Raw genomic sequence first — 24,280 nt, forward strand, 5'->3', positions numbered from 1 at the left:
CAAGCAAACCCTGATGCGAAAAGTGGCCCGCAAGCGAAAATAGGAAGATCCCAAACTTCACGACGACCAAAGGAACAACCAACGAAGACTCGACACCCCGATCCTCCGTCACGATGCCGGTATGTATCTCCCCCGGATCTTTTCGATGGTTATATTTCGAGTATGCGATACAAGCTGCGATATTGATTTGGCGATGCCCGCCCGCTGTGTGGAGAGGAGTGGGCGACGGGAAGATGCAATTTTGTTGGATGGGCGGGACTGGGATTGAGAGATGATGATGATGTTCAGCGGAAAAGATATGATATGAACAAGAGCTGATGAATGGGATTTCTACAGAGCCACAAGTCCTTCCGCACCAAGCAGAAGCTTGCCAAAGCCCAGAAGCAGAACAGACCCATCCCGCAATGGATCCGAATGAGGACTGGTAACACCATCCGGTACGACTCTCCCCCCCTCCTCCGCATTCCCTGTTCATCATGAATATCATGATCAAGCATGGGAAAAAAGAAGAAGAAGAAAAGGATAAGAAAGAATAAAAAAGAACCCATTGATTAACGCCCTCCCTCACAGATACAACGCAAAGAGGAGACATTGGCGCAAGACCCGCATCGGAATCTGAGCAACCCATCAAGTTCTCGCACAGCAGCCACCCGCCATCACCTTCCCTCATCATTTCCATTCGTCCGCCCTCTCGCCACTTTTTCCACGGGCACGAATGCATTTTCAATCAATCAATCAACCGCTCTCTTGTCTCCCTCTCTCTCTCTCGATCGATCGATGGCATGCTCTTTGCGCGGGAAGCCTTTTCTCTCTGTTTTATTGCGGGGCACGGGATGGGCTTTCGAAAAAGATAACTTTGTTGAGGATTGATTGATGGCGTACCGATCGAGGCAATGGTTCCTTTGGGATGTGTCTGCTGGCAATCAATCGGTCTATGAATTGTTGCTCTCTCCGAAATCCTATCTCGCCTGTGCTGTGTGTGTGTGTGTTCATCATGGATGTGGGACTACGTGATATGGCCTATCCCCATCTTCATCCATCCATTCCACCCCATTCCATCACCCTCCCTTCCCCCAAATCCCAAATCCTCCCCTCTCCTCCCCAAAGAAACAGCACAAGCTCTAAATCACTCAAATATTCGTATCATGATTACATTTAGATGGGATATAGATCTAACTAGGTACTGGCCTTTCACGAGGGCAGATAAGAGAGGTGAGCAGGTATCGGTTATTTAAGTGTGGAGATGAGGGGTTCAGATCCTCAAATTTAGAAGGGTGGAGATTTGGGGCGTGTAGATCACGATTCATTATCATGTAAGCTGCATGTGGAGAGAGAGAGAGAAAGGTAGATGGCTTTTCTGTACTGTCGATCTACCCATCATTCAAGAGCAAAGCCAGGGGACATTTAAGAGGGACGCTGCGTAGCAACAGTGCGAATACCGTAACTCCATGCCATATCCGAAATGTCCCATGCCAGAGTTAAACGCGCACCCCGCCCCACGATCGATGGTAGAATGTCATAGCCAAAGAAAACGAAACACCGAATGTATGCATGATAGGAGGGTCTCAAGCAAGCAAGCAAAGAAGGATGAGCAGGAGCTCGATCGATGCCGCGCGAATGTCTCCCCGCGTCATAAGATGACTCAGATGACTTCCACTTCAGCACCTCAACGATCCTCGGCCCACTCATTCTCACGGCGGATCTGCTCCTCCTCCTCGGGGGTGAAGTCGTTCGTGATGTTGAACGTCTTGCGGATCTCCTCGGGGGACTTGCCCTTGATCATGTTCGCAACGGTCTTGCAGCCAACGTCAAGGAGGGGCTTGATGTCGAGGTAGTTGGAGGCCTGTAGCAAGTCAGCCCAGAGAACAATGAAGATGACAAGATAGTTAAAGTAGCTTACCAAGATGATCTCAAAAAGCATCTCCTGATCGACCTGCATGAACTTCTGGTCCCACTCCTCAATGTCGGTCGTCTTCTTGCGCGAGTCGGAATCGTCGTCCTGGGCGGGTTGGGGGTCGTTCTTGTGATGCTCGCACCACTCAATAACCTTCTTCAAGACAGACTCGTTGACCTGGATCATGGCATGTCAGACCCGGGAAGTGGCTTCAGAAGGGAGATGGAGACGGGGGAGGCACTCACGTTCGGGATAGGAACGGCGGTAGCAGTGGCGCCCTCTCCAAGATCCTCCATCATGTTCTTGATCAGCATGGAGCGCTCAGCAACCTGGCGATCTGTCGCGGGCTTGAGTCAGTCCTCTTGAAGCGGCGCGGCATGAGGGGGAGGAGGAGGTACTCACCAACCTCAATGGAGACGCCATCGTTGGAGGTGAGGGTAATGGTGGATGCTTTCTCGGTGGACATCTTGCTTGAGTATTTGGATTATGTATCGAGTGAGAGGTGGAAGATGGAGGAGACGGAGCGGAGATTAATAAGAGAGAGAATTGGAGGATGTGGTGGGTTGAGTTGGGTTGGTTGGTTGGTTGGTGGGGATGGGTGTGGGATGGTGACGGAGGAGTTGGTGAAGTAGCCTAGGCAGGTAGATATGGCGTTGGTGGGAGGAGCAGCTTTGGTGGAAGAGAATCGCGCTTTTCCCGAAACGCCCTAGCGTGTGGGAGCCTTGGGCCTCTTGAGATTCACCTCGCTTTGTCCAACTTTTATAGTGAATCAGGCACGGATATATCACAGCGGGGGATGGCAATGGGCGACAAGGGCTGAGGAGAGGGTGAGGGAAGATGACTGGGTGACGCAGCGTGGGGATCCGTCTCTTTATGTGCGGGAACCTGCTTTCAGTCTGAATCAGAATGCATGCGGCTCACCACTCTTTCTTTAATTCTTTAACCTTGTCTTGCTTTATGTTAAGGTACTTCTATTTCCTATTCAGGCACCCTCTATTTTTAGTTCTCTCCATCCTTCTCTTCTTTTCTAGCGCTGAGGTGTGGCGCGTTGCTGTTTTGATTCGATCCTTCAGCCTTGCGGTTCGTCGGCATCGATAGCAGAGATCCTATTCCAACTTCAAAGGTCAGCCAAAACCCACCACCACCATCCGCCAACAAACAAGAGCGACCTCCCTGCCTCTCGGGAGGATCTGGTCCAAGGACACCTCTTAAATGCTATTCTTGACTGCGGAGACAAAGGCTAGATCACGACAGAAGACAGAAGACCGCTTACCTTGGTTTGGTATTTGCTACCCGAGGTATATCACTTGGCCTGATGTCAGTTCTTCCCGTAAAAACTGCTAGACGCGTCAGTCAGGGCACGCCGCGAAACTACCTACTATTATACGTAATTATCTCTAATTATTTTGCATATGCTGTTACCTGGATACGCATAATAATAATCTATAATTATATCTAGATAATAATGTGATTCAGGCCAATGGCAGCCCGCGGCGGCAGCTGACTGATCAAGTCTGATCGATGCATCCGTCTCAGCCCGGCCAGCCCTCCCTTTGCTTTCTCTCCCTCCTCAGAGGTCCAACATCGCAAATGCCCTCCATCACCTCCTCCGCGCGTCTGCGAATCTTCTCTTCTCCCAGCGGCAAGATCTCCATGCCATAGCCAATTGCCAATCATGTGGAGGCGCGCGTATCTGTTCCTGCTTCTGGTCCGTCTGTATTTCGCTCTATCCCCGAGCTATCTCCATCCCGATGAAAACTTTCAGGGCCCAGAGGTTATTGCTGGTACGTTATTCCCGCACCCCACCGCAGTGCTGAGGAGGAGAGCCTCTCTGCCAACCTGGAGGCTCCTCTCCATAAACACCCAGTAGCAGACCGGCGCGTCATGAAGTAGACCTCTCTATCTACGACTTGGTGACAGCCTCGCGACGAGACCCCATTCCTGTGACCACCCGCTGACCCCCCCCCGCTTCGCAGGCCAGATCTTCAGCTACCCAGTCAAGTTAACATGGGAATTCACCAGCGAGAACCCAATACGAAGCGTGTTTCCACTATGGCCTGTTTATGGTCTGCCGATGCTTCTCCTGAAATGGCTCTGGATCGAGCAGGGAAATGATGGGGATATCTCGCCGATTGCGGTTTTCTGGACTCTGCGAGTCCTGATGTTCTCCTTGAGTTTTGTGCTCGAGGACTGGGCTCTGCACGAACTGATCCCGTCAGCACGGCATCGGAAACTAGCTGTCATACTGGTCGCGTCTTCATATGTGTCTTGGACATACCAGACACATACCTTTTCGAATTCCATTGAGACCTTGGCTGTGGTTTGGAGTCTAGTTTTGATTCAGCGGATCGTGGGAAACAAGGTAGCGGACTCGTCGCTTTGCATTGGAAACCAATCTAACAATCACTATAGAAGCGGCGCTCTTCAGTGGTTGCTTCAGCTCTTCTCGCATCGGTCGTGGTCTTTGGAATCTTCAACCGCATTACTTTCCCGGCCTTCCTTCTTATACCCGGACTTCGTTTGATCCCACATGTCATTAAGAAGTATGAAGCCCCGTCCTCCCTGGAAAACTATACTGACAAGAACAGGCCCTTATCACTCGTTTCCATGGTGCTATCTGGTGGCTTGACGGCTTTCGTTGCGATTTACCTTGATACCACATTTTATACCGATGGCCCAGTCACTTGGTCAACCCTCTTCAACCATCCGATCATCACCCCCCTTAATAATCTCACTTACAACCTTTCTACAAGCAATCTTGCACAGCATGGCCTACACCCTTATTACCAGCATATCTTGTTTAATCTCCCACAACTTTTGGGTCCTGCAGCTGTGCTACTATTCGTCGAACCACACCTTTCTCTACGCCTATACTCCGCCATATCGGGCATTTTTGTCCTTTCTATATTCCAACACCAAGAGGCCCGATTTCTCCTTCCCACGATACCGTTACTTCTTTCGTCTGTCAACCTTCCGAAAAACAGGACACACTTACGCATCTGGGCCGGTCTCTGGATAGCATTTAACGCCGTCTTCGGCATCTTAATGGGGATATACCACCAAGGAGGCGTAGTCCCAACCCAAGTCTTCCTAAGTAATCAGCCCGATGCAACAACAGCCGTATGGTGGAAGACCTACAGCCCGCCCATCTGGCTCCTGAACGGGAAGAACGAGGTGCTCACATCTCACGATATGATGGGCATGCCGGGCCCATCCATGCTCTCGGAGCTAAGCGCCCTCGCAACATGTCACCTGCCCCCCGCAAACCAAACACTATATTCCAAAGAGAAAGAAGGAACCTACCTAATCGCGCCGCTCTCCGCGACCTTCTTGGATAGCTACCTTGGCAAGGATGGCTATGGCGGATTGCAGTTTCACGAGGCTTGGAGGTATACTCAGCACTTGAATCTAGATGATTTGGATTTCGGCGATGATGGCGTTTGGAATACCCTGAAGAGGGTTATTGGGCGGAGGGGTTTGGCCGCTTGGAGAGTGACGAGGAGTTGTGGACAGGCGCAGTCACTGCCGATTGCTGATAGCTGATAGGCAGTGATAACTGATAGTTAATTAATGAATGTCCACTCAGTCCGTCCATCGTTTGTGTAAGGCAAGGTGACGCCTACCTACTGTTCAAATACTGAACTTTTATATTTATGAATTACCTTGGGTATACCTACATACATACAGTACTTTTGGATTATACACACACCTTACCCCATGCCTAACTCTTTTTTCCCATATGAACTCCCAGATATATCCCCCCCAAAAAGGAACCCAGCACACACAAAATATAAAACATCTGAGAGGAGAAGAAGAAGAGGCGAGTTGAGTGAGTGAGTGAGGTTTTCCACATGCCCGCCATCTCCCTTGCATTAATTAAACCTTTTCCTGCTGTTCTTTCGGTTCTCTATCCCCCGGCCCCCCATCATCAGGAACCGTCAAGACGGGATCCGCACCTGCAGCCGCAGCAGCAGCCTCCTCCAGCGCCAACCGCTCATCTACGGTTAGCTCGCTCTCGGCTTTCTTGATCTTCACGAAGAGAGCGAGGATGATGAGGGCGGCAGCTGCGCAGGCGACCTCGAACCAGAAGACGGCGTGGTAGCTCTTGCGGGGGCCGAGACGGGCGACGGTATACGTGTTGACGATATCGGCGAAGCCGAGCATGACGGCGATGCCGAGACCGAGCAGGATCATGATGAGGGCGCCGGCGAGGCCCTGCTGGTTGCGGGGCAGCGACGTCGTGATGAAGATGTTGGTGATGCTGAACGTGATGTCGATGCCGACGGTGGCGCAGATCATCGATGGGAAGATGTAGGCCCAGTAGTTGGCGCCGCTCGGCGCGATGGCGAACAGGAGCGGCGCGATGATCCACGACGTGCCGGCGATGATGATTAGGAGCGTGCCTGGGAGGAGGTGCAGGATGAAGCCGCCGAATGTGGCGATGGTGAAGCCGCCGAGCGCCATGGGCACGTACCAGGCGACGACTTGGAGGGGGGAGGCCCCCATGATGTTCTCCATGTAGAAGGTGCCGTAGAGGAGGAAGATGCCGAGGGAGCCGTAGGTGAGGAAGAGCGCGATGATGAGAGCGGGCAGGCAGGGCACGCGGAAGAGGGAGGCGGGGATGAGGGGTTGGGTTGCGACCCAGCCTTCGACGTAGACGGCGACGAGGAGGAGGAGGGAGCCGACGATGAAGAGGACGTAGATGTAGGGAGTCTTCCACTGGTGAGGCGCGTGCGAGGAGTCGATGATGGCAAATGTGAAGAGGATGAGACCGCTGACGATGAGGATGGCGCCGAGCCAATCCATCTTGTCCTTCACGGCCACTCTGCGTTTCTCTTCCATGTCCGATGGGATGGAGAGATATGCTGTTACTGCCGTGATGGCTGAGAGAATAGTCCCAACCCAGAAGAACCAGCGCCAGGCGTCATATTGAGCAGTCAGGCCAGCAAAGAAGATCCCGACGAAGAAGCCTATGCATGCCATGGCCCCATAGATACTGAAGACCATGTTCTTCCGTGGCCCGGGACGATAGATGCTGCCGAGGATCATTACACCACACGGAAGGAAAGCAGCTGGGCCCAGTCCTTGAAGAGCACGACAGAAATTAAGCATGATCTCGTTCTGGGAGAAGCCCCCAACCAAGCTCCAGATCGTAAGCCATACCAATCCAGCAACGTAAACGGGAAACCCGCCATAGATATCGGCCAATCGACCGAAGATCAAAAGGAATGATGCCATGGTCAAAGAGAAGGCACTGGCAGGCCATGTTGATGATGCAGCTGGGATATGAAGCTTTGTAGCGAGGGACGGTAGGATCACTGTGAATCCTGAGACGAAGTATTCCTACTTGGAAATAAGCAATTGCCCACGGTCTATCGAAGGTTGACTTACAGAAAGGACCTGGGACATTGCTATAGAAAAAATAAAGCCTACTTCGGACCATATTGAACCGAAGACCTCAGGTCGTTGCCTCCCGAGTCTCTCCAATCGAGCTTGGTCCGATTCCTCTATCGCTTCGAGTTCTTGATCTTGGTTGTCCTCCGTCTTGTGTGATTCAGAGGTTGGTGGCCGGTTGACCCCCGGAAGAGTTGTGGCGAACCCAGTTTCATGAAAATGATCCAAGTTTATCTCGTTGGAATTAGGTGAGTCTCCGTTTCGAGAACGATTATCCAGGCCATCTGATGCATGGCGGTTTTGATTTCCTTTTGGAGAGCCAGCGGCTAAAGCTTCAGGAACAACACTCGTCATAATGATGGTCGGAAGTAGAATCCCAAAGCCGCCAAAGAGCGTATATATACAGAGGATTCAAAGAAACGGTGAACAATCACCCACACAATATCAATAGGGGAGGTGCACAGGAGATCAGCTCTTGCTTTGCCATTCCAAGAGGCCGCCTGCTCGTCTATAGAGGACGAATTGAGTGGCAAAAACGTGTAGACAAGGGATTTATATCTGATCGTCAGGGCACAGGTAAAAAAGCACGAGGGTATCAGAAGTTCAGAAGTTCAAAAGACTTGTCAATATTTCTCTTTCTTTTTCGCGACCAAATAAACTTCTGCTGTGGGCCGGGCACTTTGTGACGAAACCCCCCGGCGGCAAAGCCAAATCATGCCGAACAAAGCTCAAAGGTGGGAGCTGCGGGAGCCGATTACTGACTGAAATGCGTAATGGCAACATTACGAAATTGAAACAGGTCTGTACGTGCTTTGCCACGACAATGAGTCGCTCCTTGGCTGTGTGGCTAGGTAACTGGTGAATAATAAGCTTGCAAAGACGACAATAAAACGAAGAGAGAGTCCGGTTTGTTGTCGAGACTTGAGAAGAATGGGGGAATGGTCCCATCTTGTTTGGTAATACCCGAGAGATGGCTTTGAGTAGTGGCGGTGGAAAAGAGATAGACAAAGATGGTCATGGAGTCCTGGGTCTGCTATGCAAGTAGCCATAGCCACATTATATTGATAGACGCTGGAGGGACTGCTGTCGTTATCTTGGTGCAGGCTCTGAGCGCTCTTTTCTCCAGACTCTATGGGATTAACTTTCGTTCTGGCTGCCTGACCAAACAGCCGTGGATGTCTTATATACCAGGCATGAACAAGATCTTTTCTCTGCCTCAAGTGCAGGCCTTAGATCCCAGGCTGCACACTATCTCTGCACGGTTCCTTCTTCCTGCCTGGCCAAAGAGCCTCTGCGCCTCTGCACACCTGAAATCCAAGGCCCGCACCCACTCAAACAACTCAAACTTTTAACCGAGCTCACTAGCGCGCCCCCCCGAAAACGACTACATAAGACGTCGCTCCCCTCTTGGAAACTCTTTTCTTTTCTCTTCATCATCAGTAGAGGTTATAATTAATACTTATAACATTTACATGGGGGCTCCTCTACGGAGGCTTGCTGAGGGTTATTCGTGTCTCGCGCACTAAATGGGTTTTCCTCCGTTCCCGGCCCCCTTGATTGACTTCCAGGGGAACACTCTTTCCTATCAGCCAATATCGCCGCTTCCTCGTGGATGTTGACTGTGGGGTGGTCGCCACATTTCATCTTGTGCCGTATTACTTACTGTAGGTTGAAGAAGGGAAGGATGGAAGAGGATGGAGGAAGGAGGAGATAGGAGACTGCTTCAACTGCTTCAGTTCTCGCCGCATATCCCCGCGGTTGCGCCCAACACACAGAGAGAAAATTTGTCGCGCCTCATGCCCATGTGAACGGCCTTAGCAGCCAACCGACTCTGTGTATGATGCGATCCGAAGACATGCCATATGCCTGAATGCTTGCTAGATCCGTTTACCTATAATGGATCCCTAACGGAGCTGCAAATCCCATGTGCAATGTGCAGGGTTTTCTTGGCTTGGTGATCTACTAGGTCCGGCAGATAAGGTAGGACCGCATTAAAGAAGCTTCAAGCTGCGATACTGTAGTAATATCAAGAATCACAACTAATTTCTGCAATATCACTGGTGGTCTGCAACATACACACTGAATCTCATGCACTTGGTATCCTTGATCATTGCAGTAGATAATTTTGTCTAGCTACAACGACACTCTCACTCCATGCCGGTATCTCAATAAAGAGCACCCAACACCGTTCCACCATCTAGTAGAGACGCTTTGGAGGAGACATAGAAGCCTTGATAACCAAGCTGCCCACGTTTTGCCATCCCTTCTTCAACAGAGAGACGAGGTAGTTGATGGCCAACATGATGTTGGAGATCAACTGGTCCTCGGTCATGCCAACGTTGCCAACAGCGACACCCATGCAGAGAACCTTCTTCAATTGGAACTTGATGGTGGACTTGACCTCGTTGATCTTGCCGCTCAAGTCTTCGCTGTGGGAGACAGGGGTAGGGAATTTACCAGCTATAGCACACATATATTAGTCTTCATGCCGAAACGTGAAAGGAGGAGACACAAACCCTTGGAAAGACCAGGACCCAAGAGACGGGGGATCTGCTTGATCAAGGTGTCGGAAGCGACGAAAGCATCGTACTTGCGGGCGAGCTTCTTGATCAGCTTCTTGTTCTTGTTGAGCTTCTTCAAGTCATCGGCAGACATGGCGTCAACACCACCGTGCTTGGCACGGTCAATATCGTGCTGGTCACCGAGAATGCTATCACATTATCAGCATGCTTCCCCTTCTCTCCTATATTGTGGTCGTACCAGATGCTCATGTTGGGACGGGGGACGACCGGCAGACGGACGGTTCCGGAGAAACGCTTGTCACGTTGAGGGTCATAGTTCTTGAGACCAATTTGGAGCTCGACGGTCTCGAGGAAGTTTCTCTTCTTCGTCTCGAGAGAGTACTCGAGGAGTTGTTGGACGTTGGTACGCACTCCGGCTGTGGCGAAACTTGTCAGATTCTGCTCGAATGGAATTGTTGCGCAATGAGGAGGAAGGACAGTATCATACCGACTGTGATTTTAGACATGATGACAGTCTTCCAGTAGAATCGCTGAGGTTCTAATGGTGAGGATTTGCGTGATGTCTTTAGAGAATCAAAAAACGTTTGCGAATTTTCGAAATCGTTTGTGGGCGGGGAAAGTTAGCGAGATCACGTGCCAGAATTGTGTGCCGCAGTTCTCGCGAGGCATTCACGTTCTTCATACTTCAATCAATACGACCCTGAAATTTTCAGTGTACCCATCAGATTTGCATTATACCACTGGAGTGTATATTACGTTATAACTGGATGGTCTCCTACAATTACAGGTTATCGATTGCCTGATGTTGAAGACTTGATTTGGTTAACTCGAGATAGTATCTCGGCATCAGTATATTTGAGGAAAGAATTATTTCTATTGCTCATTCTCTGATTATTGATCGCTTTCTTATTGTCAATCATTAGGTCTTCAATCTGCTCATAGAGGGGGAGAGAGAACGGGGTTGATTCTGATTTTCATTACTTTTCCCAAAGTACTGGGTACAAGCGGTCCCGTTATCCCCCCATCTGTTTCTTGTATCCACCATCCTCTCTCCCCTCCCCCCTTCCCAAAGACCAATCGATCCATCCTCATCTGGGCACTGCCGTCAATTACTACCTAGCTGTGCTTACAAACATCTAGCTGTAGTAGTAATGGTCGTGACAGCGGTAGCACATCCAGTTTGACAAGTAGGGCAAACTCCAGTACCAGTGACCGTGGCCGTTGGCGTGACAGGACACGAGGGGTCTTCACATGGTACTGTCACTGTATGCTCTTCGGAGATAATACAATCTGGAGCAGCCGGGCAAGACACGGGCATCACTGGACAGGTGACTGTGGTTTTTTAGCCTTGCCAGCAGCAGAATGGGAGGAATGCTTACTCATCCCGGTGTATGGTGCTTCAACGGTATATGAGAAGCATGATGCCGGGGTGGCCAATGGATTTGATGCTGGGGTGACCAATGGGTTTGACTCTGGCAACGGGTTCGATGGGTTCGATGGGTTCGACGGGTTCGACGGGTTCGACGGGTCGGATGGGTTAGATGGGTTGGACGGGTTCGACGCTGGCAATGGGTTTGACTTTGGGACCAATGGGTTGGACGGGTTGGACGGGTTGGATGGGTTGGACGGGTTCGACGCTGGCAATGGGTTTGACTTTGGGACCAATGGGTTGGACGGGTTGGACGGGTTGGACGGGTTGGAAGGGTTGGAAGGGTTCGACGGGTCGGATGGGTTCGATGGGTTAGAGGGGTTAGAGGGGTTGGATGGGTTAGAGGGGTTCGATGGGTTCGACGGGTTGGACGGGTTTGAAGCCGGCAATGGGTTCGATGGGTTAGAAGCCGGCAATGGGTTCGACCTTGGGACCAATGGGTTTGACGGGTTAGATTCCGGCAATGGGTTCGACGCTGGCAATGGGTTTGACCTTGGGACCAATGGGTTTGACGGGTTTGAATCCGGCAATGGGTTTGATGGGTTTGAAGCCGGCAATGGGTTTGATGCTAGGGCCAATGGGCTTGACAAGACGAGCGCAAACTGGCTGACAAGATATTTAGTTCAGACGCCTTCAGAAACAGGGAGCCGAAATACCTCGAGATTGCCAAAGCAATTACCACAGACTCTCGGAACATATTGGCAGGTGAGTTTGTAGGTTTGACGAGTGTATAGTATTTTGATCAAGCAATTTTTAGTGCAGCAGCTCATCCAAGGCAGTGTCATGGACGTCTTTATATGCGCAATCTCGGAGGCCCTTTCCTTCCTCCTTAGCTTGAGTCACCCGATTCGATATCCAACTTCCGTCCTTGAGTTTTCAATTCAGTCGTATTCCTCAGCCCTTGCTTCGAAATAATATTGATAGTAGCACAGTTACAACATTTCCTCCTCCTATGGTCAGGCGGGAACAGACTCCCGCAACCTTGCATATTGCGGTGTAAAGCTGCAAATCCTATCCTCATTTTGCTCCAACCTCTCCAGTCACAACTCCTCCGTCTATGTAAGGGGATCATGTTTACCTCGTGTCAATCATTTTTTATCTCGCCCCTCTCACTGGAGGTATGTGCATACATTCCAAAAGCGCGGGGTTGTTCCAGAGACTGCTGGAATAATGCTGATCTGATAGCGGCCTGTAAGGGCTTTCTGTTATTGAAGCTTGGAGTAGCACAACGCAACTTGTATTCTCGAAGCCTTCATAGCTTTGGACTGGTTTCCAGGTTGTGGGCTAAGGGTACGCATTCATTTACATACGGCTTTGAAGCCGGGAGAAGACGAAAAGGATCATCCAAAGTCGACCGAAAGAGTCATATCACGTCTATCAATTACTCAGTATGGACTGCGCGAAAAGCCGATCAATCAATTGATGAGAACCTCAGAATCAGACCCTAGAATCCGATCTCCGAAAGGCTTTTTTCCTCCATGATCCTTTCACATATTTCTGTGATGATCGAAACGGCTAGTTGGGCCATCTCTAGATGTATGAAGCTGGTCAATGGCTTCCAGTAATCCAATGAAGTATAAGCTGGCATTAGCCCGTTGAATCCGGGAGAGATGCTGGAGTTCCCAGTAATCTAATTACATTTGATAATTGATGCAATCTCAAGCTCTAAAATTCAAAAGACGCGCAGAGTTTACTTCCATGTCATTTGAGAGAGAAAATGGCGAGTTGTCGTTTCGATCAATCTGTATTGTTAATCATTCTCTCAGCAACTGTTGCTCAACTCGGCTTACACACATCTCTGGGTCTGTAGACTTGGCTTCAAGCTTTGGAGATGCGGTATTGTCCTAGAGGACTATGAAGGCAATTCATTTTGTAATCCCAATCCTCTGCTAACAGAATGCTTCTTTGATCCTTCGTCCCTCTGAATTTCTTAATTATGTTCTTCGACAGTCAAGCTCCACAACTTAATTGAACTGTTAGCAAGAATATGTGGTTGTTTACTTTCATTATTCATGAGGCATGATCCTCTGATGTAGAAAGTGAAAAGTGAATTTGTCAATCAATTTGCGTGAAAGTGATTCACTAAAAAAAGTTCCAGTTGTTGTTGTGTCTGCTGTCGTTTCTTCAACCATCTCCCTAAGATTTTACTCACGCCAGTGTTTTGTTTTCTCAGATAACAATAACTCGACAATTCCATCTCCACGCTACGCGCTCTTTCTCAACTAAACGCCACGAATATTCTCGGGCTTTGTTTACCTTACAACTTCGTACGATCTTTTCGTAGCTTTTGTTCAATCGTCAACACTGAACCCCCTAAACAAAAGCCAAACTCGTCAAGAATGTCTCCACGCGGTCGCGACAAGGTAGCGCTCTCCTTCACGAACTGGATCCTTGGTGGATCTTTGCTCTGTGACGCGTCGCGCAAAAGCTCTATACGTCACAGCTCTGGGCATCATGTCATCATCTCTGAGGTCGATAGGGTACGTCTTTTGCTATTTCCTTATCCGGATCCTTTCCTCCCCGCCCCTTTCAACTTAGTTTGGTATGTAAGACTTTAGCTAATAATACTAGAAGGGAAATGAGATTGAAGTGATCACACCTTCAAAGGGAAAAGACAAAAGCAAAGACAACAAATCCTCTGATGAGCCGAAGGAGGATCCTGTTTCCACGAAAGAGAATCTCGAGAAGGACTCTGATTCCTCGGAGAAACCAGTGAAATATTGTACTTGCAATGAACGTAGCGGCAAAGAAGATGACACGCCCGGCAATGATGACAAGAAGGAAGATCCCAAGTCCAACGAGCAGGAGCCAGTCATGAGCGGGGGTCTGGGAGGTGGCTGGACAGCGGAGCAGGATCAGAAAATCAAGGAAATGAAGAGCGAGAATAAGAGCTGGAAGGAGATCGCCGCAGTTGTTGGTGGCAGCAAGAAAGCGCTCCAGAACCGATTCAAGGAGCTACAGAAGGAGCAGCAGGAGGGTGAGAAGACTGATGCCGGCGGTATTGGCGCGACAGCTGGGGGAGAGGGGCAGGGAGGAAATGATGTCGATGCCGGTGGTCTGGACTTCAGCACCTTGTTCCTGGATGACGATTTTGGTGACATTGGCGAGAGTAACAACAAAGCTCCAGGTTCAGGTGACACCGAGCAAGGGAAGGAAAAGAAGCATGATGCAGGCGGCCAGAGCAAGGAGAACCAGCAGAACAACAATAACGACCAAAGCAACTATATCTATGAAGGATATCAAGATCAGCAGTATCCAGGCCGACTCAGAATCAACGAAGTCTGGTCCCGAGACGACTGCGAGATCCTCGAGTATCTGGAGGGGCGATACCGAGAGCACAAATGGTTGCACATGCAAGCCAATTTCTTCAACTTAACGGGCCGCATGGTCCCTGCAGAGATCATTCAGCAGAAGTTCAAGGACGATGAGTATCCTTGTACCGACTACTAAGCTTTTATTTCTTTTTCTATGCGTACTGGGAAGGAAGGGGGGAGGCTATGGCGTTTGATATTGAGGCGTTTGATATTGAGCCTTATGCTCCTTTGCATAGATGGGAGAGCAGGAGAGGCAAAGGTTAGAGGCTAGAGAGGGGTCTGTCTCTTTTGATACCTGCTTCTGCTGTATCCTTGCTGCACATGTATAAGATAAAGATCGGGAAGCTCATCCAAAACTGAGAACTGTCTAAGTAACCATGTAATTGAATATTGTAAGATAATGTCCCTTGTGACACCAAACCGTACTCTGAAATCTACATCCCCAATTCGGACGCCTAAGCCGCAAAGCAGCACAACAACTACTAATATCAGCCCCATTGTCACAAGTTCAACCACTATGTGAGATGGATCCAAGCTTCTTTCTTGGTATAAACTTGACAGTCATGATAGACTGGCGCCGTCTTGTATCTGTATAAGGTTACGGAGAAGTTTGAAATCCTGGTTGTTTCCCAAGGGATAATCAATCGAGCAAGACACCACAGATCTGAATTCTGGATTCACGTCGACGATTTGCAGAGGTCTTGAAAATCACTAGTCGTAGTATGGGTCAATACAACCGTCCGCGTACTCTCTAGTACACACTCATTTCCATCATGGCGAGCAATCCAACCTAGATAGAGGAAGATGAAGCCGTCGCCGACGTACCATTCTATTCTCTAACCACTTCGAATACAGCTAACAAGCATCAGATAATTCGATGTATGGGTCGAATCATGGAGGAGATTAGATGAAAGCATCTCCTTTCACGGTCTCAAAAAGTCACAAGGAGAATAGCACCATGACAGCGAAAATATGACGATTTCAATGCATTGAATAGCTCAGTTGGCCGACATCCCATGGGTATCATACCCCCTATGTATTTTTACAGAATTCGAACGCCAGCAAATGCTAATGCTAGCCCATACAACAAGAGCCCTCAGATCGCGTTGTCCATACCAGCTCGAGACGACGCACCGGGAGTGCTACCCGCACCCGGAGTGCCCGATCCTAGACCCCGCTTCATCATCCGTCCCAAGATACCAACCAGCTCCGCCGCGTCCTCAAACATATCATCGTCCATGCCCTCCTGCGCATTGTAGACCTCGGCAATCGTGGCCTTGGCCAGTTGACGTGAACGCTCCTTCTCGTGCAGACAGTCATAGAGGAAGGCGGTGAACTCGACTCGGACGGAGAGACGGAGTGGGTGACTGCCCCAGCAGTGCTTATCGGCGAGGGAGGAGGCTTCCTGGAAGTATTGAAGTGTGAGGGGGCGGTAGTCTTGGGCTGGAACGAGGAAGTCGGCTGCGTATTCAGTCGGTGGTGGAGTGATTGTGCGTCCGCCAACTGGACCTCCTTCGAGCGGGTGTGTAGGTTGGACAGAGGTTGGTCGGGAGGGATCAGGAGAACCGCGGTCGACACCTTTGCCCTTTGGGTCTTTGGTTGCACGAGGCGACGTGAGGCCGGGTGGGGTGTGGACTTGCGTGGTGGCTTTGAGAGCGACTGGGGGTTTGTTGTGGAAGAGGACGTAAAGATGATAATAGCTGGCACGTAGCTTGTAGCAGAGAACCTTGAGTTCCGTAAACTTGCCCACCATTGGAAGAACCCACTGCTCCAAGAGGACAAGACCCTCTCGGGCGTACCAGATGATCCGGCAATAAAGATCGACCGACTTCGTATCCCGCGTCGCGTCAAGTCGACGCATCTTCCGCGCCTTGATGACATATGGAGACAGCATGACCAAATTACCCTCGATCTGAAACAGAGTTTGTGCAAGAAGCGGATGCTCGTCCTTGATGTTATTGGCGAATCTTGTCAGAAACTTGAGATCAACCTCGGAGGAAGCCATCGCGAGGAAAGCGAGGGCTTGATCGTAAGAGTGACGATTGTGACTGGGCGCGTGTCCGTTTGGAACGAGCTCAGCAAATTGACACGCAATGTAACCTGCCGGCGTCTCAGGTGCTAAACTGATCTCGTATCGTTTTGGGACTGCCGTATGCTTGCTGGAGACTCGATCCGCGTACCTGGGCATGTTAGGGTCTGGAACATTGACGGCAGTGCCTCGATTTGGGAGGATGATATCAGAGCTGGACGCGGTAGCAGTCAAACCACCAGGAACTTTCCAACCGGTGGATGAGGAACATTTTGATGATGACCGAGGTAGGGGACTTCCCCTTAAGATGCAGCGTGATCCCAATTCCCCCAAGGCCCCGGCAGAAAGCAAGGGTTGTCTGCTTGGAACGTGGTGAGATCTAAGATCAGAGAAACGTGCAACGGAACGCAAAGAACCGGACGTCGAGGTACTCGAACTAGCCGACGATTCAAGGCCCTTTGTCTCCCTCTTATAAGAAGAGCAATTGTAGCGGCCCTCATCAATGGACATTGTGGTTTCAAGGATGTGGCGTGAATGTGGGGAGTGGAGTTGAGAGTTTGAGACAGAAAGAAAACTTGAACTTACAGTTGTAAACAAGTCTAATATCCCCAGTAGTGTCTCGGCGCTCTACCAACGACTCAAAATGATGTCGTTGGTGATTGGAATTCGTGGGGCTTTGACGTGTGACGAGAGGATGCTGCGATCAAGATCGAAGAGGGAACGAGACTTTTTATATCCTCAATTGTTTTTGTACCGTCCTCCCCCACTACCAAAAGTCCCACAAGCGAGTATTTCCCGCACCAGAAGGCAATGCCCAGCAAAAGTGAGATTCTTTAAGTTATCCAGGAAATTGCTGATATTGGAGTTCAAGGCGTCGGTAAGAAGCTAATTATGCCTTGTTCGCAGTATGCTGGAAGAAAAAAAGAAGTCGACTTCAACACAACAGTATACTGCAAAACGTCAGATCTAGGTACCTATACCAACACAAACACACTCAAAACAACGCTGACAGACTTCTGCCATCCAATTGAGCTTCACTGACCACTATATTACAGATTCCTTAAGCGCGAACTGGCAGTGACCTGTGAGCCAATAAAGGAGGCGGCGATTAGAGGTCACGGCCGCTCGAATCTCAGCAGGATAGACGCCGCGAACCCTTTAATCCTTCGAACGATATACTGGAACGCGCACAAAGCATTTTTGATTCTCCCTAGAGGCGCAATTGCACCCAAGACAGGACAGATTGCACAGGGCGGTGACCAGACGGTGAGGTCCCAGGAACTTGGTCTCGAGGTCGGTGATGCTGCCAGGAAGCTTGGGAACCCACTGGCCGACACTCAATTGGACCGGCAAACGCACAGATAGTCCAATTGAGCCAGAAGGGCACGGATTAGAGGAGGCGGCGAGACGGGGGCTGATGGGTTTGCTGGCCCACAATGAACGAGCGTATTGACGGCGACGCGTCGACTCAATTGACAATACAAGCAAAACGAACAACAATGAAAGAAATCGCAAGACCGGGATAAAGAGGAGGAAGTTCTAAATAATTCCCTGGAACCTTCCGACCACTTGATTCCCCCTACTCCGTATGCAGCGACCTGATGTGCATAGTCTGGCGTTGCTTCTGCACGATACGTGGCAGCGCAACGCAGCGCGACGGCGATGTTCTGCCTGGGTGCCTCAAGGATGGGTCCTTGGTGGTGGGTATTACTGGTCTATTCCACATTTTGAGAGCTTCCGCGTATCCTTTACAGGGCCGCTTTGGAGCCATTCCCTCCACGAGGCCCCATCGGCAAACCTCGCATTGCATATTGACACTATGTTTGCCATCAATGACGCTGCCGATTCTGATATAGCAGATATCCCATTTGGGAGGAAATTCGCCGAGTGGTGCAGAGTTCATGCAAGCGTGTACGGTGCGGTAGGGCTATATGCCAACTTCCCGCTTTCACTGGACGACAAACGAACACCAGCCACGCCTTTTCCACAACTCCCAAAATGCGGACGTCCAATCACGACGCCAAAGGGGCACTATGGAAATGGTGCTGGGGCGTGCCATGGAGGTTGCGTTTATATGCCAGACGTCTTCCCATTGATACTGGTCCAACCGCCTCTATTAAAAGGCTGAGCTGGCGATGCCAGCACATCAGTGACCTCGGATCTTTGCACTTGGCCTTCATATATGCGGCCTCCCCTCCCATCCCATCCGCCTGTTCAACTCCACGGATGAAAGTGGCAGCGATCCCTCTGAGCAGTCGGCAACCAGACTCGCAAATTGGCGGTGAGAGAATAACCGGAATCGCGTCCGTCACGAGTACGCGAAAATCGCGTGCAAGGATCAGGAAATAATCAGGAGGCTGGGCCGGGACGAAGCCGCGGCCGCATGGCGGAAGTCGGGGGCGAGTGCTCCTTTTAGAACATGTGTGTAGTTGAAGAAATACATCATCGAAATGATCTCTGCGGTTGGAAACAACTCAAAATGAGCTCAAGACGTATTTCGACGATGAGGTGTCCGGAACGATGTCGATGACCTCCTCTCTCCCTCTTGTCCGCCTCCCAGGTTGGAAATGACAGCCTATCCCCATCTAGCATTCAAAAAAGCCTCAAATCGAGACAATAAAGGCGAGTCAATCAGGCAAGTTGCCGCTCGTCTTTGAATTCCTATTGTTTGTTCTCTGCAGCCCTAGAAAGACGAGACAGCGGGAAGGTAGCCGTCAGTCCTTTGTTCCGAGGGGCCAAATGAGCCTTAGGGGAAGCAAGTGACTGCTTCCCCGTGTCACACGAGCCTAATCCCACGTTCACCTCTCCCTCTATTTCCCGTAAAACCTTTGGAACAAGCCAATAAATTTCCTCTCTTCGTCACACAGTCGCCTCGTTAGAGCCCGGTTTTTTGACCCGGCGGCCAGTTGCCGATAGCAAACAGGTAGTACAAAATGTTGGCAAAGCAAATCGAGATTCCCAGGATGTTTTTGAGGCTGGAAGGGTGATGGGGCGAGTCCATCAAGCTGGTCTTGAAACGTCGTGGGGGAAATGCAGAAGATGCGTCCTCGCACGATAAGCCGCATCGGAATCTGGTCCGGGGTGAGGAATAGATCGATAGATAGAGAATGAGGCGTCTTGAGATGAGGCGATTGAGTTTGAGTATAAGACCTGGTTTGTGACGCCTAGATGGACCTCCTATAACCATCGATCTGGATCAAGCTTGCGACGAGGACTCCAGAATCCAGCACGTCGCTCTCTGTTCCGGTTGTGGACCGTGGTCATCTCAGCACTTGCCACATATCCTTCCTGTCCTTCAATCAGAACTGCCCACGTTTTGATTGACTTCTTTATCAGGCTTCATCTTTCTAGCCACCCAACTCCCGCCCTGACAAGCATCACAAGCACACTTTTCAGCTCCGGCTCTGACTACCAGCAACTCCTAGAGTGGTGGTCCCGTCTCCTCTATCGATCAACGCTCTCCGCACTATTCATTCTCAGCAGACTTAATTGCTGTCCAAGCCCCGCACTTGCAAGGTCCGAATTCCACACTCTCTTCCCGTCAATACAGTATCAATACACGTTTCAAGATGTGCCATTGGTACGCACACGTTTATACCTGCAAGCACACGACATACGCGCTAGGAAAATATTGCACGCCTGGGAACCTGGTGCAAACACCATGCAAGAAAAAGAGCATCTGGCAGACGATCCGGATGGGTGAGGAATGCGAGAATTGTGCTGTGCCTGAGAAACGGGGAGAGAGCTTTGCGAATGCGGGGATAGGAGAGGCGAAGATTGATAGGAAAGGAAAAGGCTGCCGGAAGCGGTAGGTAGGTAGACTTTGGTGTTGTGGTGCGATAAGCGAAAGCATAAAGGGGGGAGGATTTCGAGGAAGGAGAACAGAGATGGACACAGGAAAGAGGATGCGTATCGGGATAGGCCTCAGGCCTTTCCGGCGATTTATTTTTTTATTCTTTTTCTTTAAGAACTCGGGGCATTTGGTGTTAAGTACATGAATTTCCGGGGGAGTCACTGGCTTTAATTCTCTTTTCTGTGAAACAAACAATAAACCATTGAGAGTCACTGGCATTTTCTCTTTATTCCAACCCGTGAATCCAACAGTTTGGACCGACCAATCACAGCGAGTCATTCGAGTAATTCAGAGTCCAATAGTTGCGCGGTGAGCCATGACTATTGCCACCAGCCCTTACCGAGGACAAGCGCGGACTAGATCAGATGAATGTCTCTCCATCGCGCAATTTGTGATAGGCCAAGTAATGCAATGTAATGTAGAAGAGCCTCTATATATCATCTAATCAATCATCTTACAGATCCACGGTTCCAAACATCTTTAACTGCGAAGCCGAGAGTTTTGGGTAGTCCTCATAGTCGAAATGCTCTTCTCGATTTCCTTTCACTCCTAACTCAAGCTTCCGAACGAGAAAGGGTGAGCATCTACGCTTTTCAGAATGTTATTTTATTATTGCTTGTAGTTAAGCACGTAGATCCAAGGGAGGAGAGTTGTTTTTCAGAGATAGCTTCAGTGTGATAAGTTCTGCCTTAATACCATCGCCAACTTCCTCGTCCCATCGACTGCTGATTCACACTCCTAGTTCGAGAGTCATTAGGTAGCTGCCAGGTTAGATTATAAAAAATGCAAGTGTAGGACATACGTGTCTTACGCACACTCGGTGTCTTAAAGACAGGTCTCAGACAAGTTCCATTGTTTTAGGGCTCTGCCGGGATGTCCTTGCGGTACCTAAGGCTAGGTTCTAGTTCGGGGTTTTTAGAAAAGCTTAATGGAACCTCAGATTTGAAGGGATTATATAATACTAGTGCATATCAGTCTGTCTAGATACTGTACTTAGAGTGAAGAATGTAAGGAGACTTTCGAAGATAGATTGCGGGAGAAGTTGATCGATGCCTTGAAGATGGTGTGCTTGGGATCCAGTCTCCTCATTTCGTTGACGGTATTTGTTTCTATACTGCTGCACTCCCGTCTGGAAAGTTCCTCTATGACTTATATTTACGACATTAAACAGCCATCCCAACTTGATGTTCTTCACTCCTGTACCTCCTATACTCAACTTTTTCAAATATACGAAGTGCTTTTGCTGTAGTCTTAGAGAATAGACTAATAATCGTGTAGTTCACCAGATCTGTGTTGATTGCGAGGACAGAGAATATACAGGAGAATGTAGATCATGAAGGGACACGAGAGAGAGGCCACTACTCTTGAAGATGTGCTGGGATAGGAAAATCTGTCAGATATATTTACTAGATCTGTACAGATAAACTTCTGATGTTCAGGGTAAGTGACAGCGGTTATGATTATTCTATTTCCTTTGGTTATATATTCTCGGTTCGGGGATATCTGCTTCATCTCTTCATTTATTGGAATAGTTAGGCCTAGCTTATCGTCAATTTCCGGGATAGGCATCTCTAGATCCACGATATAAGTTTTGCATCTACCAAATGGTGTTGTGGTAAAAAGGGTTCTGAGAGCTACTCTAGGATTTATAAACACTCGTAATTCCTCCCGTTACAATATTGAAATACATCTTTGATGGTCTAACGGTCATGATTTCCGCTTGTCACCTGATGGCAAAGCGCGGGAGATCGGGGTTCGACTCCCCGTCAGAGAGTCATCTCTTGAGTTCACGACCCCAAGTACTAGCTTGGAAACTCATCTTTTTTGCTTTTTTCTTTTCTTTTTCTGTTTTTTTGGCCCTCATATCCTCTCTTCTATTTTTTATCATACAACCCTTCAGTTTAAAACTTTTCAGAATTTTCGCAAAAACCAATTTTTCAACAAAGCAATTTCTAGAAATTCCAGACACTTTTCCAACCCCGCAGTGAATGTATTGTCGTGTTCTTGTGATCTTGTGATTCTGGCGTGATCGAGGGGTCTGGTGTCGAGCTCCGGCCACATGCGGACCTCAGCTAATCAAGAAGTTGTGGAATCGTCAGGCGAGAAGGAGATGGCGACATCAAGGAATTGATGAAATATATCAGAACTGCTTGTCCTCTTGGTTGACAGGAAGATGAAGCAATCCCATGTATTGTATTGACACTTGACTGAAGTACATCTATCACAGGACCAGATTTATCTGATAACCTTCCCTACCTGATTTAAGTAGTAAATATCGCGAACATGGCTCCATCCGTTGCCCAAGAGCCAATTCCCCAGCCTGAGATCCAGGTCAAACAGGCGTTTGACGAAAAAACCCACCAGGGGGTGAGCCATACACAGTCTCAAGCCCAGAACCTGCTAAACTTTACTTACCAGTACAAATATGCTCAATACCTCCCGGTTTATGACAACACCACAGTTTTTCCACCCACTGAGCCCTTCGAGGTTGTTGACAAAGGTACTCTAGCCGACAAAGCCAAGCCTCACCTCTTTGCAACCAATGATCCAAATGTCTCTATCACCAAACTCACTCCCCGAATCGGAACCGAGATTAAAGGCCTGCAGTTAAGCAAGCTTAGTGATACTCAGAAGAACGAGTTAGCTTTGTTGATTGCGGAGCGAGGAGTTGTTATTTTCCGCGGCCAGGATTTCAAGGACATTGGACCTCAGAAACAGAAGGAGTTCGGCGAGTATTTCGGAAAATTGCACGTCCACGTATGTCCATCAATTCCAATTTCTTGAATTCTAGGCTTACATCACTTGAATGATAGCCAACAGGGGCTCATGTTCAGGATCACATTGAATTCCACAACATCTATCTTGGACCCGATAACTTATATCGTGCTCAGAGCAGATCTAAACGTCTGACGACGACTGGATATCATTCTGACGTCTCATACGAGCATCAGCCGCCAGCCATTACCATATTAACCCTACTCCAGGTCCCTTCAACTGGAGGGGATACAGCATGGGTGTCCCAGGTTGCTGCTTTTGAGCGTCTTTCTCCACCCATCCAGAAGTTGCTCGAGGGCTTGAGAGCAGAGCACTCAGCATATCCGCAGGCAGAAGGAGCGACGAGAGATGGGAAACATGTGCGAAGAGCGCCCGTGATTTCGAAGCATCCGATTGTGCGGATCCATCCAACGACAGGGGAGAAAGCTTTGTTTGTGAATCCTGCTTTCACAAAGAGGATTGACGGGCTAAAGGACGAGGAGTCGGATGCTTTGTTGAAGTTGCTCTTTACGGTAAGATCCATTTTCTTTCCTACATCGCGTGGCTTCAACCCGCGAGGAATGATAAAATAAATGGAAGGGCTGATCGTATTGCGAGCAGCACATCTCGCATGGCCAAGACTTACAGGTTCGCGTCAAATGGGACGATCAAACTGTTGCGCTTTGGGATAACAGGATTACTGCCCATACTGCAATCTCAGATTATGATGTCACGAATCCGTCGGAAGGTTTGAGACATGGGTTTCGAATCACGACACTCGGAGAGAGACCAGTAGGCGTGAATGGTTTGGAGACGGTTTGGTGAATTGGATCTGGTTATCGGGAGGGCGATCTCAAGACGTTCATAGTTTGACTAAGAGAGCCTTCTGGGATTTATCATTTAGCGAATAGCGGAATATATTGATGAATCTGATGTACGTTGAAGTAATAAAATCCGTGTACGATGCTTGGTAGATATCATACGCTGCTTGGGTGTATGCTGCCCCATACGACTTGTAGGAACACTTGTTGGGGTGTCTTAAACACTGCCGTTTGGACGGTAGGATCTACAGTAGTAGCCCTCTTAGACTT

At 49.3% G+C, this 24,280-nt stretch overlaps 11 protein-coding genes across 11 annotated transcripts; 7 read left to right on the forward strand and 4 right to left on the reverse strand.

Annotated features, from left to right (window-relative positions):
- Window positions 1–113: 113 nt before the first annotated feature.
- M430DRAFT_66770 (hypothetical protein) lies at window positions 114–626 on the forward strand (the record flags this gene model as incomplete). The annotated part of the gene is made up of 3 exons (XM_024869245.1): window positions 114–119; window positions 337–437; window positions 571–626. 3 exons carry the CDS (start codon window positions 114–116, stop codon window positions 617–619), a joined length of 156 nt encoding a protein of 51 aa, XP_024721129.1. The 3' UTR covers window positions 620–626.
- Window positions 627–1,602: 976 nt separating this feature from the next.
- Window positions 1,603–2,716, reverse strand: M430DRAFT_42418 (hypothetical protein). The gene is made up of 4 exons (XM_024867553.1): window positions 2,297–2,716; window positions 2,140–2,231; window positions 1,901–2,071; window positions 1,603–1,843 (listed from the first exon to the last, which is right to left on the reverse strand). Exons 1-4 carry the CDS (start codon window positions 2,358–2,360, stop codon window positions 1,667–1,669), a joined length of 504 nt encoding a protein of 167 aa, XP_024721130.1. The 5' UTR covers window positions 2,361–2,716; the 3' UTR covers window positions 1,603–1,666.
- A 760-nt stretch (window positions 2,717–3,476) lies between these two features.
- M430DRAFT_35192 (glycosyltransferase family 22 protein) lies at window positions 3,477–5,481 on the forward strand. The gene is made up of 4 exons (XM_024866698.1): window positions 3,477–3,678; window positions 3,871–4,256; window positions 4,307–4,437; window positions 4,483–5,481. Exons 1-4 carry the CDS (start codon window positions 3,570–3,572, stop codon window positions 5,435–5,437), a joined length of 1,581 nt encoding a protein of 526 aa, XP_024721131.1. The 5' UTR covers window positions 3,477–3,569; the 3' UTR covers window positions 5,438–5,481.
- Window positions 5,482–5,770: 289 nt separating this feature from the next.
- M430DRAFT_42420 (hypothetical protein) lies at window positions 5,771–7,947 on the reverse strand (the record flags this gene model as incomplete). Its single annotated transcript, XM_024867554.1, has 2 exons — window positions 7,286–7,947; window positions 5,771–7,237 (listed from the first exon to the last, which is right to left on the reverse strand). Exons 1-2 carry the CDS (start codon window positions 7,640–7,642, stop codon window positions 5,771–5,773), a joined length of 1,824 nt encoding a protein of 607 aa, XP_024721132.1. The 5' UTR covers window positions 7,643–7,947.
- Window positions 7,948–9,485: 1,538 nt separating this feature from the next.
- Window positions 9,486–10,316, reverse strand: M430DRAFT_66777 (hypothetical protein; the record flags this gene model as incomplete). Its single annotated transcript, XM_024869246.1, has 4 exons — window positions 9,486–9,748; window positions 9,805–9,998; window positions 10,049–10,226; window positions 10,298–10,316. 4 exons carry the CDS (start codon window positions 10,314–10,316, stop codon window positions 9,486–9,488), a joined length of 654 nt encoding a protein of 217 aa, XP_024721133.1.
- Window positions 10,317–11,077: 761 nt separating this feature from the next.
- On the forward strand, window positions 11,078–12,072 carry M430DRAFT_28182 (hypothetical protein; the record flags this gene model as incomplete). The annotated part of the gene is made up of 2 exons (XM_024865768.1): window positions 11,078–11,944; window positions 11,974–12,072. The coding sequence occupies 2 exons, from the start codon at window positions 11,078–11,080 to the stop codon at window positions 12,070–12,072; spliced, it is 966 nt and encodes a 321-aa protein (XP_024721134.1).
- Window positions 12,073–13,578: 1,506 nt separating this feature from the next.
- M430DRAFT_42423 (hypothetical protein) lies at window positions 13,579–14,689 on the forward strand (the record flags this gene model as incomplete). The annotated part of the gene is made up of 2 exons (XM_024867555.1): window positions 13,579–13,719; window positions 13,811–14,689. The coding sequence occupies 2 exons, from the start codon at window positions 13,579–13,581 to the stop codon at window positions 14,687–14,689; spliced, it is 1,020 nt and encodes a 339-aa protein (XP_024721135.1).
- A 1,026-nt stretch (window positions 14,690–15,715) lies between these two features.
- Window positions 15,716–16,558, reverse strand: M430DRAFT_76294 (hypothetical protein; the record flags this gene model as incomplete). Its single annotated transcript, XM_024869559.1, has 1 exon — window positions 15,716–16,558. A coding segment is annotated over one exon (843 nt), but the record flags the coding sequence as incomplete, so codon positions are not given.
- Window positions 16,559–18,170: 1,612 nt separating this feature from the next.
- M430DRAFT_19381 (hypothetical protein) lies at window positions 18,171–18,710 on the forward strand (the record flags this gene model as incomplete). Its single annotated transcript, XM_024864061.1, has 1 exon — window positions 18,171–18,710. One exon carries the CDS (start codon window positions 18,171–18,173, stop codon window positions 18,708–18,710), a length of 540 nt encoding a protein of 179 aa, XP_024721137.1.
- A 1,441-nt stretch (window positions 18,711–20,151) lies between these two features.
- Window positions 20,152–20,301, forward strand: M430DRAFT_75987 (hypothetical protein; the record flags this gene model as incomplete). The annotated part of the gene is made up of 1 exon (XM_024869556.1): window positions 20,152–20,301. A coding segment is annotated over one exon (150 nt), but the record flags the coding sequence as incomplete, so codon positions are not given.
- Window positions 20,302–22,644: 2,343 nt separating this feature from the next.
- M430DRAFT_66780 (hypothetical protein) lies at window positions 22,645–24,102 on the forward strand. The gene is made up of 4 exons (XM_024869247.1): window positions 22,645–22,802; window positions 22,854–23,192; window positions 23,249–23,722; window positions 23,811–24,102. Exons 1-4 carry the CDS (start codon window positions 22,719–22,721, stop codon window positions 24,012–24,014), a joined length of 1,101 nt encoding a protein of 366 aa, XP_024721139.1. The 5' UTR covers window positions 22,645–22,718; the 3' UTR covers window positions 24,015–24,102.
- The last annotated feature ends 178 nt before the right edge of the window (window positions 24,103–24,280 follow it).

The sequence above is a fragment of the Amorphotheca resinae genome (genome assembly GCF_003019875.1).
Source record: "Amorphotheca resinae ATCC 22711 unplaced genomic scaffold M430scaffold_6, whole genome shotgun sequence".
Taxonomy (NCBI): domain Eukaryota; kingdom Fungi; phylum Ascomycota; class Leotiomycetes; order Helotiales; family Amorphothecaceae; genus Amorphotheca; species Amorphotheca resinae.

What these genes read in the sequence shown, in the direction of transcription:
- M430DRAFT_42418 (XM_024867553.1), bottom strand. Translation starts at nt 2,360, where the DNA reads ATGTCCACCGAGAAAGCATCCACCATTACCCTCACCTCCAACGATGGC. An exon ending in CCGCCGTTCCTATCCCGAAC is followed by an intron (nt 2,072 to 2,139) that starts GTGAGTGCCTCC and finishes GCCATGATCCAG; the next exon opens with GTCAACGAGTCTGTCTTGAA. An exon ending in TGCTTTTTGAGATCATCTTG is followed by an intron (nt 1,844 to 1,900) that starts GTAAGCTACTTT and finishes GACTTGCTACAG; the next exon opens with GCCTCCAACTACCTCGACAT.
- M430DRAFT_35192 (XM_024866698.1), top strand. Translation starts at nt 3,570, where the DNA reads ATGTGGAGGCGCGCGTATCTGTTCCTGCTTCTGGTCCGTCTGTATTTC. An exon ending in GGGCCCAGAGGTTATTGCTG is followed by an intron (nt 3,679 to 3,870) that starts GTACGTTATTCC and finishes CCCGCTTCGCAG; the next exon opens with GCCAGATCTTCAGCTACCCA. An exon ending in AGCGGATCGTGGGAAACAAG is followed by an intron (nt 4,257 to 4,306) that starts GTAGCGGACTCG and finishes CAATCACTATAG; the next exon opens with AAGCGGCGCTCTTCAGTGGT.
- M430DRAFT_66780 (XM_024869247.1), top strand. Translation starts at nt 22,719, where the DNA reads ATGGCTCCATCCGTTGCCCAAGAGCCAATTCCCCAGCCTGAGATCCAG. An exon ending in ACGAAAAAACCCACCAGGGG is followed by an intron (nt 22,803 to 22,853) that starts GTGAGCCATACA and finishes TTTACTTACCAG; the next exon opens with TACAAATATGCTCAATACCT. An exon ending in TCGGAAAATTGCACGTCCAC is followed by an intron (nt 23,193 to 23,248) that starts GTATGTCCATCA and finishes CTTGAATGATAG; the next exon opens with CCAACAGGGGCTCATGTTCA.